The sequence below is a fragment of the Ochotona curzoniae genome, unplaced genomic scaffold, assembly GCF_017591425.1.
Source record: "Ochotona curzoniae isolate NIBS_2020 unplaced genomic scaffold, NIBS_Ocur_1.0 scaffold_3890, whole genome shotgun sequence".
Classification (NCBI taxonomy): Eukaryota; Metazoa; Chordata; class Mammalia; order Lagomorpha; family Ochotonidae; genus Ochotona; species Ochotona curzoniae.
The window spans coordinates 41,703,401-41,720,028 of NW_024467115.1; the positions used below are offsets into that span (position 1 = coordinate 41,703,401).

Below are 16,628 nucleotides of genomic sequence, written 5' to 3' on the forward strand. Positions count from 1 at the left end.
TGTCAGCAGAGAGGCTGGGGCCTGGGCAGGGGCACACGGCAGCCCAGTGTCCAGCAGAGAGGCTGGGACCTGGGCAGGGGCACACGGCAGCCCAGTGTCCAGCAGAGAGGCTGGGACCTGGGCAGGGGCACACGGCAGCCCAGTGTCCAGCGGAGAGGCTGGGACCTGGCAGCAGCACAGGTCACTCCTGTGCCCAGGCTCATAAAGAGGGTTGAACCCCTGTCCCGTCACTTGTGCCAACAGCTGAGTGTCCATTGCTAGTGACCGCTCTGCGGAGGTCATGTGGTCAGTCTGCTCCTCTGCACACAGACGTGGGGTGAGCTCCTGGCTTCAGTAAGGCGGGTGGCCCTGCCACTGAATCTGCAGGTGGGGCTGGGAGATCCTGTCAGGACTCGGAGGCTGCCCCGTCCACGCCATGTCCAGCTCTGCCCAGCGTGGCCAGCACAGTTGCTTCTCCACCCAGGCAGGAGACCCCGGGGTCTGCCTGACCAGGGCACTACAAGGAGCCCAGATCCAGGTGGAACTTGAACTTGGACCCTCCCACAGTGGGACCAGGAAACAGACTTTCTTGCCCAAGACCACTTCCCTCAGCAGGAGGGGAGCCTGGCTCTGCCGTGACGTGTGCACACGTGTGTCCTGCAGCGATGCGCTCGCGTGTGCAAATCACAGCTCTGGCCGTGCGTGCTTCACCCCGCATGAGCTCCAGAGTCCGCAGAGCTGCCCCTTTAAGACAGGAGTCCGTTTAGAATGGCCCAGACTTCTGCAGGGTAGGACTCCACAGCCCAGGTAAGCGGGGGCCAGGCAGGAGGAGTGGGTGTGGGCCACGGGTGCCACGCGATCGGCTGGGGGGGCTGTGGTGAGGCAGGTGGGGGCCTCCCCTCACTTGCGGGGAGGGGGCTTGAGGGGAAGGGTTTTCTCTGAGATGTGACCCCTGGCCCTCCCAGGGACCCAGCGGGACTCAGGCCTTGGCCATGAGCCCCCTGGGACCCTCACATCAGGAAACATGTCCCACGGGGCCTGTGGGAATCCATGGCCAGTTCAGGCCATGAGTGTGCTGCTGAGTCCCTGCCACTCCGGGCCATCCTTCCGCTCGGCCAGTCCTGGGCTGGGCAGCGTGAGCAGCCCAGAGTGAGACAGGGTCTGCCCCACACCTCTGGCTGGGCACAGGACCCTGTGACCATTCTTCCAGACAGGACACCGAGAGGTTACATGGAGGCTGGGGAGCTAGCAGAGGCGGGTGGCACGGAGGACCACAGCCGGACAGCAGGGCCCAACCCCGAGGCACCAGCTGCCACAGTCCGGCTGCCCAGGAAAGATGGCCAGGCCCAGGAGATGAGGGTGAGCTTGGCTGCGGCTCTGCCTCTGTCCTCAGGGGCCGCCAGGCTGCTGGCTGGTGAGCTTTGCCGGGCAGGCAGGGCTGGGCTGGAGGGCTGATGCTGCCAGCATCATGACTTCAGTCCCCGTGGCAGCTCCTGCAGCAGCAAGTGGCCAGGCTGCAGCGGCAGCTCCAACAGCACGAGTCGCGGTGGTCGGCGGTGGTCAGCCAGCTCCAGGGCCAGGTGGACGTGCTCAGGAGGCAGAACCTCTGGCTATGGAGTGAGCTGAGGGCTGCCCGGAGGCAGCAGCCAGAAGAGCCCAGGGACCCCACCGGATGCCCGTGGGACCATCCGGTACCAAAGTGTCCTTTAGTGCACGCTCCCTGGGCGGGGCCCCCTCCCCCGGAAGCAGTGACTTGCAGCTGTCACGGCTGCGGGGGTGGTGCTGGGCTCGCTTCTCAGGCATTCGTGACCAAACACGCGTGGCACACAGATCCGTGAACGCTGGGTCTGCCCTGGGGTTAGACTGAAGGATGGAGCAGCCCTGACGACACTGGGGTCACTCCGAGTGATGGACACAGTGCCCGTGGGTTCCACCTGCTGTGGGGAACCCCCTCCCCCTGCCATCAATAGCCCAAGACTGGCCTGTAGCATCTCCCTTGTTCTGGAGCATTCCATTTACCCGGCGGCCCTACCGCCTGGCTCTGTCCCAGAGCTGGGCCTGCACTGCATCAATCCCCCAGGTATCGGACTCCACTTCTGGAAAAAAAACACTGGCAGCTGAAGAGGAAATGACACCGAGACCCTGGGGTGGTGGCAGCCACAGCACCGTGGTCTTGGAGCAAAAGCCATCACAGCCAAGCTTGGCCCCAGCCACGGTGAGCCGGGGAGCTTGCACTCCACGTGGGGCAGTGGCCAGACCTCCCCTACGCCCAGGGGCAGGTCTGCAGCTCCACACCAGAGGCCACTGCTCCTCTTTGGAGCACAGGGATGCCCACCTCCCCACTCAGGCACCCAGGCCTGGGGCAGAATCCACTTCCTGTTGGCAGTGTTCCTGGGCGCATGCGATGGGGGTGACCAGGCAGGAACCGTCGCCACGTTGGGGTCTGTTGATGCAGCTGGACACGCTTCGAGCTGTCTGCTGGTTTCCCTTTTGACAGGCAGAGAGGTGAGAGTGAGAGAGAGAAACAGAATATGAGAGGGAGGGAGAGAGAAAGTGAGAGAGGGAGGGAGAGAGTGAGAGGGAGGGACAGACGGGGAGAGAATGGGCGTGCGAGGGGCTCTGGGTGTTGTGGTGCCTTTGAGATGTGTCCTGCTGTGTTTCCGTATTCCTCGGGATTAACGGGGTGTCTACTGTGTCATCCTAGCTCTCGTGTGGACCAGGGAGGGGAATGGTGGCTCACACACCTCAGAGCCACCAACGCTCAGATGTAGGGCTGGCACCATGGTGCAGTCGGCTAAGCCTCTGCCTGCATCTCCGACGGGCACTGGTTCGAATCCTGGCTGCTCCAGTTCCAATCCAGCTCCCCGCTAAAGCTCCTGGGAGACCTGGAAGAAGCTGCTGGCTTCGGACAGGTCCAGCCCCGGCTGCTGCAGTCACCAGGGCGGGAAGCAGCAGATGGGCACTTGGTAACTCTGCCTTTCCAATAAATGAATGTTTGAGCGGCTGTCCCTTTCATGCTGAGGGCATGAGATGCCAGGATGGTCCTGGATGCAGGCCGATGGCCGCCGGCCCTTCCAGCCAGCAGGTCTGAAGGCAGGAGTCCACCCTGGGACCGGAGAGGCCGGCTTTGTGCCCCAGTGCTCAGTGGAAGAGCTGCCCCCTGGTGGACAGCAGGATGGCTGGTCCCCAGTGGTTGGATGGGAGATCTGCCCCTTGGCAGAGGGGTCGGGTGCCCATGGCCAGGTGACCTTACACACGCGGGCTGCCCTGATGTTAGATCTGCCCCGCTGTGTGATCCTAAATGGACAGAACTGTGTCTCTCATATAATTGTTCAACAGATTACAAACTGAGTATTCTCAAATGCGTCTAGAATTGCAGAAAAAAAATTGCTTTGCCATATTCTGCGTTTTTCCCTTTTTTCTTTGAACAGCTTTTTATTTTAATTTAGTTACCTTGAAAGTCAAAATTAATGTTGAGAGAGGGGCTGAGAGACAGAGAGAGAGAGAGAGAGTCTTCCACCGTTACTTCACTTTCCAAATGACTGCAATGGACAGTGTGGAGTCGGTCTGAAGCCAGGAGCCAGGAGCCAGGAACCTCCCTCGGGTTTCCCCCATGGCTTTGTGCCAAGCTCGATCGTTTTCTCAGGCCCTAAATGGGGAGCTAGGTGGGAAGTGGAGCAGCCAGGACAGGAACCAGTGAGGCAGTATTCACAGGAACTCCAGCACTGTGGGCAGCAGCTCTGCTCACCATGCCACCACGCCAGCTCCTGTGTGTCTCACTCTACCAAGCTCAGCCTGTGGGCAAGGTTGCTGAAGTCCCAGACAGCACCTGGGGCTCCATGTGTCCCTGTGTCTGGGCTGTGCCGGGAGGGCAGCAGGGCAGTGACGCGCGGGTCTCTGACTGAGGTACTCTCAGGTCACTGACGCGTGCTCCCGAGCACCACCAGCACAACCTGGCAGGACATGGGCGGCACCAGCTCGTGGGGAGGACAGGCCAAGAGCTGGCCAGCCAGGTCAGTTGGTGGACGGTGACCCTGCCCTGCTATGTGCCTTCCTGGCCCTGGAGTGGGCTTCGTGGACATGGCCCACACTCAGCACATGGCTCCCTCCCTGCCTAGCTGTGCTGCTGCTCTGGGTTGGTTCCCCGTTGGCATAGCATGGGGCACCTCCCGTCCCTGCACTCCTATGGGTGTCCACTCCCCACTGGGCCTACAGTACCTGCACCCTCCAGGGTCCCTGATGGGCCCCGACCCACTCCTCCGGTCGCCCGCAAGTCACCTGCACCATGGTGGCCTCTGGTTCCCATGTCTGGCCCGGGCAGCGTCAGTGCATTCAGGCCAGGTCAGTGCCTTGTCCACTACAGCACTCACGCACACACACACACACAGCATCCACTCGGTGGGCCGTGTGGCTCCGAGGTCACCTGCAGGGCTACTGGACGCTCACAGTGAACTCCTGGCCAGCCAGTGGATGCCCTCCAGTGGATGCCCTCCAGCGGATGCCCTCCAGCAGCCACTGTCCCCTGTAGTCCAGCTGCTCTGCTCTTGCAGGGATGACGTCGGGGCCCCAGGATGGAATGGCCACCAGCGTCCACCCTGATGGACCCACCCGTTCCTCCCCGGACCCTGGAGAGCCACAGGTGAGCACTCTGAGCGCCAGGGCAGTGGGTTTGGGGCCGGCACAGCTGGCACTTCCAAAGCTTCCCGAGCTCATGGCAAGCAGCGGCAGCGGCAGAGGTCCCTACTCTGGCTGGACCCCACCTGACCCAGAAACGTCCCTTGTGGCACCACGGGTTGCCCTACAAGTTCCCCAGATCCAAGCTCGCTCTCTTGTTCAGTTGAGAATTCTCCGGCAGAGCGAGAGGAGCCAAAGGCAGGTTAGCAAACGACCTCCCAGCCAAGCCAGCAGCGCTGTGGCCACTGCCTGAGAGGACAGCATCCTCTCGCCGGCATCCTGGGGCGGGGCAGCCACAGCAGCAGTGCCAGTGCCCTGGCGTTTCCTCTGGGTTTTCTTGTGGGGGCACTCAGGCCGTGAGGCTCCCGTCAGAGCCACACAGCTGAGGGTCAGCCTGACTCTGGAGCCGGGTCCAGCACACGAGCGAGGCTCAGTGATTGTGCAGGGCAAGCCCCATGTGGCTACCAGCAGATGCAGCCGTTTGTGGGCACTTGGGAAAGTGTGTGAGAAACGGCTGGGACGACGAGCACCTGCTGTGCACCCACGCACCGTGGTCTTCCTGACACATGTTGTCCACAGCCCCTCGGACACACAGTTCATGCTTCTGTCTTTTGCACCCAAGCAAGCCGCTCCTAGGCTCCCCTCCTCTGCCCAGGCCCCCGTGTGCTGCCCCTGACGGCCCCGCGGGTCTGCCATGTCTGCAGGACATTCCTGCGCAGGCAGCGGCTGCGAGAGGCACAGCTCCCCACAGATACAACCCCGGGAAGGGGGGATGCCAGCCACCAGATAGCAAGGTAGGGACCCTGCTCCCTGCGGCTGCGATGACAGGTGTCGGGCGAAGCGGAACACATGCCTGTTACAGGCCCAGCACCTCTTGTCCTCTCTGCCTCCGCCCTGAGGTCCACACCTGGTCCCCAGGAGTCACACCAGATGCCGAGGGCTCCAGCGGCTCAGGAGGGCTCAGAAGCCGCAGTAGCTGTGGGGCCACACGGAGCACCATGCAGACTCCGAGGCCGGGGAGGCTCCCCTCCACACGCTTCTCTCCACACCTCACTCCTGCCCCAGACGTGGATGTCTGGTCCTGCCCCTGCACCATCAGATCTGAGGGTGACAAGATGTCCTGGCTGCCCGTTGCGGGGGCTTCACAGACTGAGGGCAGGCCCCCGTCAGTTCTCAGTCTCTTCTCATGGCAGCCAAGTGAGGGAGCATGTTCTGTCTCTGGTCTGTGCTGAGGCTGCCAGGACTGTCAGGGGGCTGTGCCCAGCGACCCTGTCCAGCCCCATCTAACTCTAAGTGCCTCTCCCCGAGGGGCGTGACTCAGCTGTGCAAACAGCCAGCAGGTGGTGTGCCCCGGAGTCCCCTGGCTGCTGTGACCCGCGTAGCTGGAGTCCACTGCAGTTTCCCCATGGGGAGTTTGGTGTTCTGCCCCACGGCCGGGGCAGCAGTGGGAGTAGCTAAGGAAATTGCACCACTGCCGTGGTTTCCAGAGGCTCACAGGAGGTCCCCAAGATCGCCGTCAGGCTCTCTTCCTTGGGTGACTTACACAGGTGACATTCGTGTGAATTCCCAGCTTAGCGACACGCATGCTGAGGGTCCCCCCTCTGCTGATTGCTCTCGGGCGGCATGGGCTATGGGTTCAGGCAAGGGACAGAGAGGAAAGAACCGGAGCTGCAGATCCTTGGGTCCCGATGGACTGAATCCAGTGGCCAAGACAACGTGGACGGCGGTAAATGGGTCTGGCAAATCGGACCTGGGTGGGGGCAGACCACGGGCCTCTCCCATCCTACACAGCAGCGTCGGACAGGAGTCTGGGAGCCCACTGAGGCAACCCTGGTGTGTGTTTTCATGGAAATAACACAGCCATGCCAGCAGCAGACAAACAAGGAAACGGATTGGAAAGAAAATAAACCACGGGGAGGCGGGCATCAGCTCTCACCAGGAGCATTGTGTGTGTCCACAGGGGCAGCAGACACTGGGCGACGGGAGGACACTCATCACCTTCCCCAGCGGGACGCAGAAGGAGGTCAGTGCCGACAGGAGGACCATCACCATCCGGTTTTTCAACGGAGACATAAAGAAGATCAAGCCAGACCAAAGAGTGGTGCGCACCTGAGACCTGCAGGGACATGGAAGCCAATGGGGCGAGAGGAGCAGCCACGCACACCACGGGGGCACGGGCAGAGAGAGGCCTAGGACAGCGCCCACGTGCACAGCCCAGGGGCACAGGCAGAGAGATGGCCTAGACAGTGCCCACCCGCGCACAGCCCAGTGGGGTGGGCAGAGGCCAGGCCTAGGACTGGACACACCTCTGTGAATGACCTCTGCTACTCCAGAGTGCCTCCTTCAATTCCCTAGGCCTCGAGACCTCGGGCCAACCTCCTGTGGGAGCATCTCACTGCTCTGCTGAGTCATGAGTCAGGCTTGTCCCTGGATTTGTGGAAAGCAGTTCAAATGGCAGAAAACTGGAAACACAGGTCAACCATCAAACATCTCCCTCTCAGCACAGTTCCCACACTCCTGTCCCTCTGTAACTCCTCTCACACTCCTGTCCCTCTGTAACTCCTCCTCCCACACACCTGTCCCTCTGTAACTCCTCTCACACTCCTGTCCCTCTGTAACTCCTCCTTCCACACACCTGTCCCTCTGTAACTCCTCCCACACACCTGTCCCTCTGTAACTCCTCCCACACTCCTGTCCCTCTGTAACTCCTCCCACACACCTGTCCCTCTGTAACTCCTCCCACACACCTGTCCCTCTGTAACTCCTCCCACACACCTGTCCCTCTGTAACTCCTCCCACACCTGTCCCTCTGTAACTCCTCCCACACACCTGTCCCTCTGTAACTCCTCCTCCCACACACCTGTCCCTCTGTAACTCCTCTCACACTCCTGTCCCTCTGTAACTCCTCCCACACTCCTGTCCCTCTGTAACTCCTCCCATACACCTGTCCCTCTGTAACTCCTCCTCCCACACACCTGTCCCTCTGTAACTCCTCCCACATTCCTGTCCCTCTGTAACTCCTCCTCCCACATTCCTGTCCCTCTGTAACTCCTCCCACACTCCTGTCCCTCTGTAACTCCTCCCACACCTGTCCCTCTGTAACTCCTCCCACACACCTGTCCCTCTGTAACTCCTCCTCCCACACTCCTGTCCCTCTGTAACTCCTCCTCCCACACACCTGTCCCTCTGTAACTCCTCCCACACACCTGTCCCTCTGTAACTCCTCCCATACACCTGTCCTCTGTAACTCCTCCCACACTCCTGTCCCTCTGTAACTCCTCCCACACACCTGTCCCTCTGTAACTCCTCCCACACACCTGTCCCTCTGTAACTCCTCCCATACACCTGTCCTCTGTAACTCCTCCCACACACCTGTCCCTCTGTAACTCCTCCTCCCACACTCCTGTCCCTCTGTAACTCCTCCTCCCACACACTCCTGTCCCTCTGTAACTCCTCCCACACACCTGTCCCTCTGTAACTCCTCCTCCCACACACCTGTCCCTCTGTAACTCCTCCTCCCATACACCTGTCCCTCTGTAACTCCTCCCACACACCTGTCCCTCTGTAACTCCTCCCACACACCTGTCCCTCTGTAACTCCTCCTCCCACACTCCTGTCCCTCTGTAACTCCTCCTCCCACACTCCTGTCCTCTGTAACTCCTCCCACACTCCTGTCCCTCTGTAACTCCTCCCACACTCCTGTCCCTCTGTAACTCCTCCTCCCACACACCTGTCCCTCTGTAACTCCTCCCACACTCCTGTCCCTCTGTAACTCCTCCCACACTCCTGTCCCTCTGTAACTCCTCCCACACACCTGTCCCTCTGTAACTCCTCCCACACTCCTGTCCCTCTGTAACTCCTCCCACACACCTGTCCCTCTGTAACTCCTCCTCCCACACTCCTGTCCCTCTGTAACTCCTCCTCCCACACACCTGTCCCTCTGTAACTCCTCCCACACACCTGTCCCTCTGTAACTCCTCCTCCCACACTCCTGTCCCTCTGTAACTCCTCCCACACTCCTGTCCTCTGTAACTCCTCCTCCCACACTCCTGTCCCTCTGTAACTCCTCCCACACACCTGTCCCTCTGTAACTCCTCCCACACACCTGTCCCTCTGTAACTCCTCCCACACTCCTGTCCCTCTGTAACTCCTCCTCCCACACTCCTGTCCCTCTGTAACTCCTCCCACACTCCTGTCCTCTGTAACTCCTCCCACACACCTGTCCCTCTGTAACTCCTCCCACACACCTGTCCCTCTGTAACTCCTCCCACACTCCTGTCCTCTGTAACTCCTCCTCCCACACACTCCTGTCCCTCTGTAACTCCTCCCACACACCTGTCCCTCTGTAACTCCTCCCACACACCTGTCCCTCTGTAACTCCTCCCACACACCTGTCCCTCTGTAACTCCTCCCACACTCCTGTCCCTCTGTAACTCCTCCCACACTCCTGTCCCTCTGTAACTCCTCCCACACTCCTGTCCCTCTGTAACTCCTCCCACACACCTGTCCCTCTGTAACTCCTCCCACACTCCTGTCCCTCTGTAACTCCTCCCACACACCTGTCCCTCTGTAACTCCTCCCACACACCTGTCCCTCTGTAACTCCTCCCACACACCTGTCCCTCTGTAACTCCTCCCACACTCCTGTCCCTCTGTAACTCCTCCCACACTCCTGTCCCTCTGTAACTCCTCCTCCCACACTCCTGTCCCTCTGTAACTCCTCCTCCCACACACCTGTCCCTCTGTAACTCCTCCCACACTCCTGTCCCTCTGTAACTCCTCCTCCCACACTCCTGTCCCTCTGTAACTCCTCCCACACTCCTGTCCCTCTGTAACTCCTCCCACACTCCTGTCCCTCTGTAACTCCTCCTCCCACACTCCTGTCCCTCTGTAACTCCTCCTCCCACACACCTGTCCCTCTGTAACTCCTCCCACACTCCTGTCCCTCTGTAACTCCTCCTCCCACACTCCTGTCCCTCTGTAACTCCTCCCACACTCCTGTCCCTCTGTAACTCCTCCCACACTCCTGTCCCTCTGTAACTCCTCCTCCCACACTCCTGTCCCTCTGTAACTCCTCCCACACTCCTGTCCCTCTGTAACTCCTCCTCCCACACTCCTGTCCCTCTGTAACTCCTCCCACACTCCTGTCCCTCTGTAACTCCTCCCACACTCCTGTCCCTCTGTAACTCCTCCCACACACCTGTCCCTCTGTAACTCCTTCCACACACCTGTCCCTCTGTAACTCCTCCTCCCACACACCTGTCCCTCTGTAACTCCTCCTCCCACACACCTGTCCCTCTGTAACTCCTCCCACACACCTGTCCCTCTGTAACTCCTCCCATACACCTGTCCCTCTGTAACTCCTCCTCCCACACACCTGTCCCTCTGTAACTTCTCCCACACACCAGTTGTTCTCTTGCTTTTTTTCACACTCACAGCCCTGTTTTGTGAACTGAGAGTGTCACTAAGAGTGTCAGCACCCTTGAGAACTTCTTTGAGGCGCAGTGCGGGACAGTGAGGCACTGTCCTGGGTCTGATGATGAGGTTGGCATGTTTTCTGTGCCGTCTCAGGCTGCTGTCATAAATGGGGTTCATTCATTGTCTGGCTGCTACTCTGCAGCACGACCCCGGACCTTTCTGATTGCCTGGAGTTCACTATGGGGTGCACCCTCTTGTGACCCACCCCGTTCTCTCGTACCCTCAGGTTTACTACTATGCTCAGGCACAGACGACCCACACCACCTACCCCAGCGGAGAGCAGGTGGTGCAGTTCCCCAACAAGCAAACAGGTGAGTCCACCCAGGGCCTCTGGTGGCTCAGCACAGATGGTGGCTGACATCATGTGGCGTGGCTCATGTTTTCATGTGGTATGGCGTCATTGCTCTCACAGAATGGCCAGGTTCAGTCCTGGGGCCTCTGGGGAGACTCATCTAACTTGCTGTGCGTGCTCCCTCCCTGTTGGAGTCCCACTTGCTGCCTGCTCCCTCCCTGTTGGAGTCCCACTTGCTGCCTGCTTCCACCCACTCAGCCATCTGTCCCCAGCAAGGGGAGGCTCAGCAGTCAGTGGGTCAGCCACGTAAGGACAACGTCCCTCCACTGCAGACCTGAACAGTCTTAGCTCACGTGGCTGTCATCTCCCTGCCCCAATGGTTGTGTGTGTGCTACAGGAGAGCGGCAAGAATGGTTAAGTCTGAGGTCTTTAGGGAAACAATTGGACCTTGCTGCTGTGGGTGCGTGTGGAACAGGCCTGCCCGGAGGTGACCTTGGGTGTTGGACCTTCCCCATCACATCCTGGTGTCCTTCGAGACGCTGCAAATGCCTGCAACCCGCCCCTGAGTCAAGGGTTTGACATGGAGCAGTGTGGTCACTGAGCACGGCCTGGCCTCTGCACGTCCACGCGTGCTGATCAGTGTGTCTGTGGGGTAGCCTTGTGGCCTGGCCTTCCTGTCCATAGCCACACGGGCGTTCAGGAGCTGCAGCCCCTTGCAACGTGTCAGAAGTGGGTGGGGTGTCCTCGTTTTCAGAACAAAGAGGCGAAAACTGAGCAGATACTGGGCACCCAGTGTCTGTGAGCACACGGGGTCTCCTTGCTGTCCCTCCGTCTGGGTTCCTCAGTATGTAACGGCTTGTCATGTCTTCAGGAAAAGCAGAGACCCACTGGCATGGGGGTGCTGTCTGCAGACCTGGGAGTGGAGGGGCATGGCAGGGGCAGAGCTGGCTCAGGGGCCATGCCCCCCGTCTCCGGGGGTGACAGTGCAGCCGGTGCCCTGTGAAGCCAAGTTGTTGCCATTTGTGGGGGGCTGGACATGCGTGTCTATAATTTGCTTAATCTGAACAGTGGAGCGGTTTTCCAAGTGTTCGTTACACCCCAAGTGCCTGTGGCAGCTTTCCTGAGCATGGCAGAGCCTCACTCCTCTTCTTTATGGTCTGTGCTGCCCTGGGGGCCGGCATGGGGGCATCCACCCCTGGGGGCCGGCATGGGGGCATCCACCCCTGGGGGCCGGCATGGGGGCATCCACCCCTGGGGGCCGGCATGGGGGCATCCACCCCTGGGGGCCGGCATGGGGGCATCCACCCCTGGGGGCCGGCATGGGGGCATGCACCCCTGGGGGCCGGCATGGGGGCATCCACCCCTGGGGGCCGGCATGGGGGCATGCACCCCTGGGGGCCGGCATGGGGGCATCCACCCCTGGGGGCCGGCATGGGGGCATCCACCCCTGGGGGCCGGCATGGGGGCATGCACCCCTGGCTCTGTGTTCACTTTCTTAGGTCCAAAAGATCCCCGAAGTTCCACACGCAGCAATGCAAGAGCAAAGAAACTATTGCTAGCTCGAGCTGGGGTCCGAGTCTCATCCACCGCAGTGGAGTCTTGGCAAGGACCCCGCTGCTCTCTTGCAGACTTTGTTCCCTCCTAGTCACGCACAACACATCTCCAGCAAGCACTTATCTTGGTCCCGTATAGCTTGTATCGGGGTAGGCCACGTTCCCGTGCAACCCACACAGTGCAGACCATTCCACTTGCGGACGTGCGGATGCCCCTGACCGGCCCATCTCCGAGGTTGCTGCCCCCTGCCCACTCCATCATTCTGAGGAAAATGCAACTTTGAAGTGAAGTGAGACTTAGGCCTACTCCCCAACCTTAGGCCCATCATGGCGTCAGTCCTGTTCTTTATGCGACAAAGCCAGGCAACGATTACAGAAGCCAAATATAGCTGATATGGCAACAGTTAAAAAGCTCCATTATCACTACTGTTGTTACGAGTAAGTCCCTGCCACCCAGCCTTTCACCCCAACTCCACAGCTTCAGTGAGGGGCCCTACTGCCTGTGCCCACAGCAACTGATTGCTCAGTCGTGGCCCGCGGGTGAAGGAAATCAGATGCAGGCCCAGGGGAGAGGCAGGTGAGGCCTGCAGGTGATGGAGTGCAGACCCCGGGCCCAGGGGAGAGGCAGGTGAGGCCTGCAGGTGAAGGAAATCAGATGCAGGCCCAGGGGAGAGGCCGGTGAGGCCTGCAGGTGAAGGAAATCAGATGCAGGCCCAGGGGAGAGGCAGGTGAGGCCTGCAGGTGATGGAGTGCAGACCCCGGGCCCAGGGGAGAGGCAGGTGAGGCCTGCAGGTGAAGGAAATCAGATGCAGGCCCAGGGGAGAGGCAGGTGAGGCCTGCAGGTGATGGAGTGCAGACCCCGGGCCCAGGGGAGACAGGTGAGGCCTGCAGGTGAAGGAAATCAGATGCAGGCCCAGGGGAGAGGCAGGTGAGGCCTGCAGGTGATGGAGTGCAGACCCCGGGCCCAGGGGAGAGGCAGGTGAGGCCTGCAGGTGATGGAGTGCAGACCCCGGGCCCAGGGGAGAGGCAGGTGAGGCCTGCAGGTGATGGAGTGCAGACCCCGGGCCCAGGGGAGAGGCAGGTGAGGCCTGCAGGTGATGGAGTGCAGACCCCGGGCCCAGGGGAGAGGCAGGTGAGGCCTGCAGGTGATGGAGTGCAGACCCCGGGCCCAGGGGAGACAGGTGAGGCCTGCAGGTGATGGAGTGCAGACCCCGGGCCCAGGGGAGACAGGTGAGGCCTGCAGGTGATGGAGTGCAGACCCCGGGCCCAGGGGAGACAGGTGAGGCCTGCAGGTGATGGAGTGCAGACCCCGGGCCCAGGGGAGAGGCAGGTGAGGCCTGCAGGTGATGGAGTGCAGACCCCGGGCCCAGGGGAGACAGGTGAGGCCTGCAGGTGATGGAGTGCAGACCCCGGGCCCAGGGGAGACAGGTGAGGCCTGCAGGTGATGGAGTGCAGACCCCGGGCCCAGGGGAGAGGCAGGTGAGGCCTGCAGGTGATGGAGTGCAGACCCCGGGCCCAGGGGAGAGGCAGGTGAGGCCTGCAGGTGATGGAGTGCAGACCCCGGGCCCAGGGGAGACAGGTGAGGCCTGCAGGTGATGGAGTGCAGACCCCGGGCCCAGGGGAGACAGGTGAGGCCTGCAGGTGATGGAGTGCAGACCCCGGGCCCAGGGGAGAGGCAGGTGAGGCCTGCAGGTGATGGAGTGCAGACCCCGGGCCCAGGGGAGAGGCAGGTGAGGCCTGCAGGTGATGGAGTGCAGACCCCGGGCCCAGGGGAGACAGGTGAGGCCTGCAGGTGATGGAGTGCAGACCCCAGGCCCAGGGGAGACAGGTGAGGCCTGCAGGTGATGGAGTGCAGACCCCGGGCCCAGGGGAGACAGGTGAGGCCTGCAGGTGATGGAGTGCAGACCCCGGGCCCAGGGGAGAGGCAGGTGAGGCCTGCAGGTGATGGAGTGCAGACCCCGGGCCCAGGGGAGAGGCAGGTGAGGCCTGCAGGTGATGGAGTGCAGACCCCGGGCCCAGGGGAGAGGCAGGTGAGGCCTGCAGGTGATGGAGTGCAGACCCCGGGCCCAGGGGAGACAGGTGAGGCCTGCAGGTGATGGAGTGCAGACCCCGGGCCCAGGGGAGACAGGTGAGGCCTGCAGGTGATGGAGTGCAGACCCCGGGCCCAGGGGAGACAGGTGAGGCCTGCAGGTGATGGAGTGCAGACCCCGGGCCCAGGGGAGACAGGTGAGGCCTGCAGGTGATGGAGTGCAGACCCCGGGCCCAGGGGAGACAGGTGAGGCCTGCAGGTGATGGAGTGCAGACCCCGGGCCCAGGGGAGACAGGTGAGGCCTGTAGCCTCCCTTGCCCAGTTGGAAGCTCTTCTGGGATTCCAGCCTCTGAGGGTGCCCACTTCTTGCCTGACCTTGGCCTGATTCTTAGGCCCAGGCCTTGGTGGAACCATGCAAGGGGAGTTTCTTGGGCGCTGAGACTGGCCAATGGAAGCAGCATTAGAGCCCCATCTGCTTGGCACAGCCTCTGTGCACCCCTCCCCGCCAGCTCACGCTCTGAGCATTGGGGTGCTCTCAGAGGGCTTGGGGTGGGCTCCTGTGTCCTCTATTCCAATGCTGCCAGCACAGGCTCTGACTCGGCAGGGCCAGCAGCACCCGTGACGGCTCTCCGGATTCCGGCCTTGGGGGCTTTTAGCCCCTGTTGTACGGGTCGTGGTGAGTTATTTTTCTTACTTGCTAAGCCTGTGCAGTCAGCTGGCCGGCTTAACAAGCAGACGTGGACCCAAGGCCCATTGGTGTGGTGCCGGATTTTGAAATCCCCAGATAATCATGCAATCTGAAGTCGGTGCTGAGGCATAAAGGTGGTTCATCCAGGTTAGCCTAGGTCTCCCAGCCACCTCCCCCAGCAGGGCTGGAGGGGGAGGGGCAGCCGCAGCCGAGGCTGCTGCAGGATCTGCAGGGAGGACAAAAGAAAAGGAGAGAGAGCCAGAGCCCCCACCTCCAGTTGAACAGCCCTGCGTTCTTATTCATTTCAGGCTATTAATTATACAGCCATGATTTAGTGGGCTTCTATTGGCGGATTTGAAGCAAGCAACTTTCAACAAGTACAAATTGATGAGCTATAGGGCAGTGGATCTTATCAAATACCAGGGACCTCCTTCCTGGGGCGTGGTCTGCCTGGGGAGTGCCAGGTGTCCTGCCGGGTGTCTGGAGTTCACACAGCCCCAGCCAAGCCATTAAGGCAGAACCACAAAAGCAGAAAACACCTAGGTTCCTCACCCCCAGCTCAGCTTCTACCGAGTCAGGGACACCCTCCCGAGAGGCCCCATTCGGGACCCTCTGTGCTGTGGCCCTGGAGTCCCACGGGTAGCTTGTCCCGTGCTCACGTGGGTGCTGCAGCCAGGGCTGATGTGCCTGCATGGCTCTGAAACAGCTCCCTGTCTGTTGTTCCTCAGAGACGCTGTATCCCGACGGCTCCAAGGAGATAGTGTTTTCAGACGGGACCGTGAAACGCCTCAGGGACGGTCATGAGGAAACCCTGTTTCCTGATGGGACCACTGTTCAAGTGAGCAGGTCAGCAATGCAAGGGCCCACGGAGGCCAGGCCACCAGCAGCATCTGCCCGCCATGTGGGGTCCCAGGAAACTGAGTGTGGGGCTGCCCGGAGGCAGTGGGAATTCTCCCCACCCTAGCAGGGGACCACAGTGCTGACCCCTCCTTCTCTCTGCAGGGACCCCTCCCTCTGCAGGGACCCCTCCCTCTGTAGTGACCCCTCCCTTTACAGTGATCCCCTCCTTCTTTGCAGTGACCCCTCCCTCTACAGTGACCCTCCCTCTGCAGTGACCCTCCCTCTGCAGTGACCCTCCCTCTACAGTGACCCCTCCTTCTGCAGTGAACCCTCCCTCTGCAGTGACCCTCCCTCTGCAGAGCCCCTCCCTCTACAGTGACCCCTCCCTCTGCCGGGACCCCTCTCTCTGCAGTGACCCTCCCTCTGCAGAGACCCCTCCCTCTGCAGGGACCCCTCCTTCTCTGCAGCCTTGGCCTGTCCCATACATGTCACCCTGTGCTAATACCACAGAGTTCTCTGCGTTCCCACACAGCCATCTCATGGGTCTCAAGCTTGGCCCAGCCCCAGCCCTGGCTCTCCACTCCATTGTGCCTGTAACTGCCGATGTTCCTATCTGCGACCTGGCCATGGGCCTGGGTACTGGCTGCCAGCATCTGGTTTCACGCCCTCGATGCTGCTGTGGCTGGCCCTCTAACCAGCTGTTTCCCTGCAGGAATGGTGACAGGACTGTGCTGCTCAGCAATGGGCAGAGGGAGATCCACACGGCACAGTTCAAGAGGCGGCAATTCCCCGATGGCACGGTGAAGACTGTGTATTACAACGGCTGCCAGGAGACCATATCTGCATCTGGGAGGGTGAGGGTCAAAGACAAGAGTGGACGCACCATCCTGGACCACAAGTAGTGCATGGACGCCGCCTGGTGCCGAAGCCCCAGTACGTGTGTGGCCAGAGCAGGGGGGATTCTGGTGCTGGCCACCTCAGAGACTCTGGAGCCACCTTCCCTCCCCTGGGCTTAGGATTCTGCTTTGCACTGGACGGAAGAGGGGAGGTATACTGCACCCTGACTAGGAAGATGCTCAGGACAGGAGCTGATTGT

The 16,628-nt window shown here is 61.0% G+C and overlaps 1 protein-coding gene across 1 annotated transcript; it reads left to right on the top strand.

The window, feature by feature from the left end:
* Positions 1-1,209: 1,209 nt before the first annotated feature.
* On the top strand, positions 1,210-16,434 carry LOC121146285 (centromere protein J-like). Its single transcript, XM_040965679.1, has 7 exons — positions 1,210-1,338; positions 1,470-1,653; positions 4,530-4,618; positions 6,614-6,754; positions 10,357-10,441; positions 15,421-15,538; positions 16,245-16,434. Exons 1-7 carry the CDS (start codon positions 1,210-1,212, stop codon positions 16,432-16,434), a joined length of 936 nt encoding a protein of 311 aa, XP_040821613.1.
* Positions 16,435-16,628: the final 194 nt, after the last annotated feature.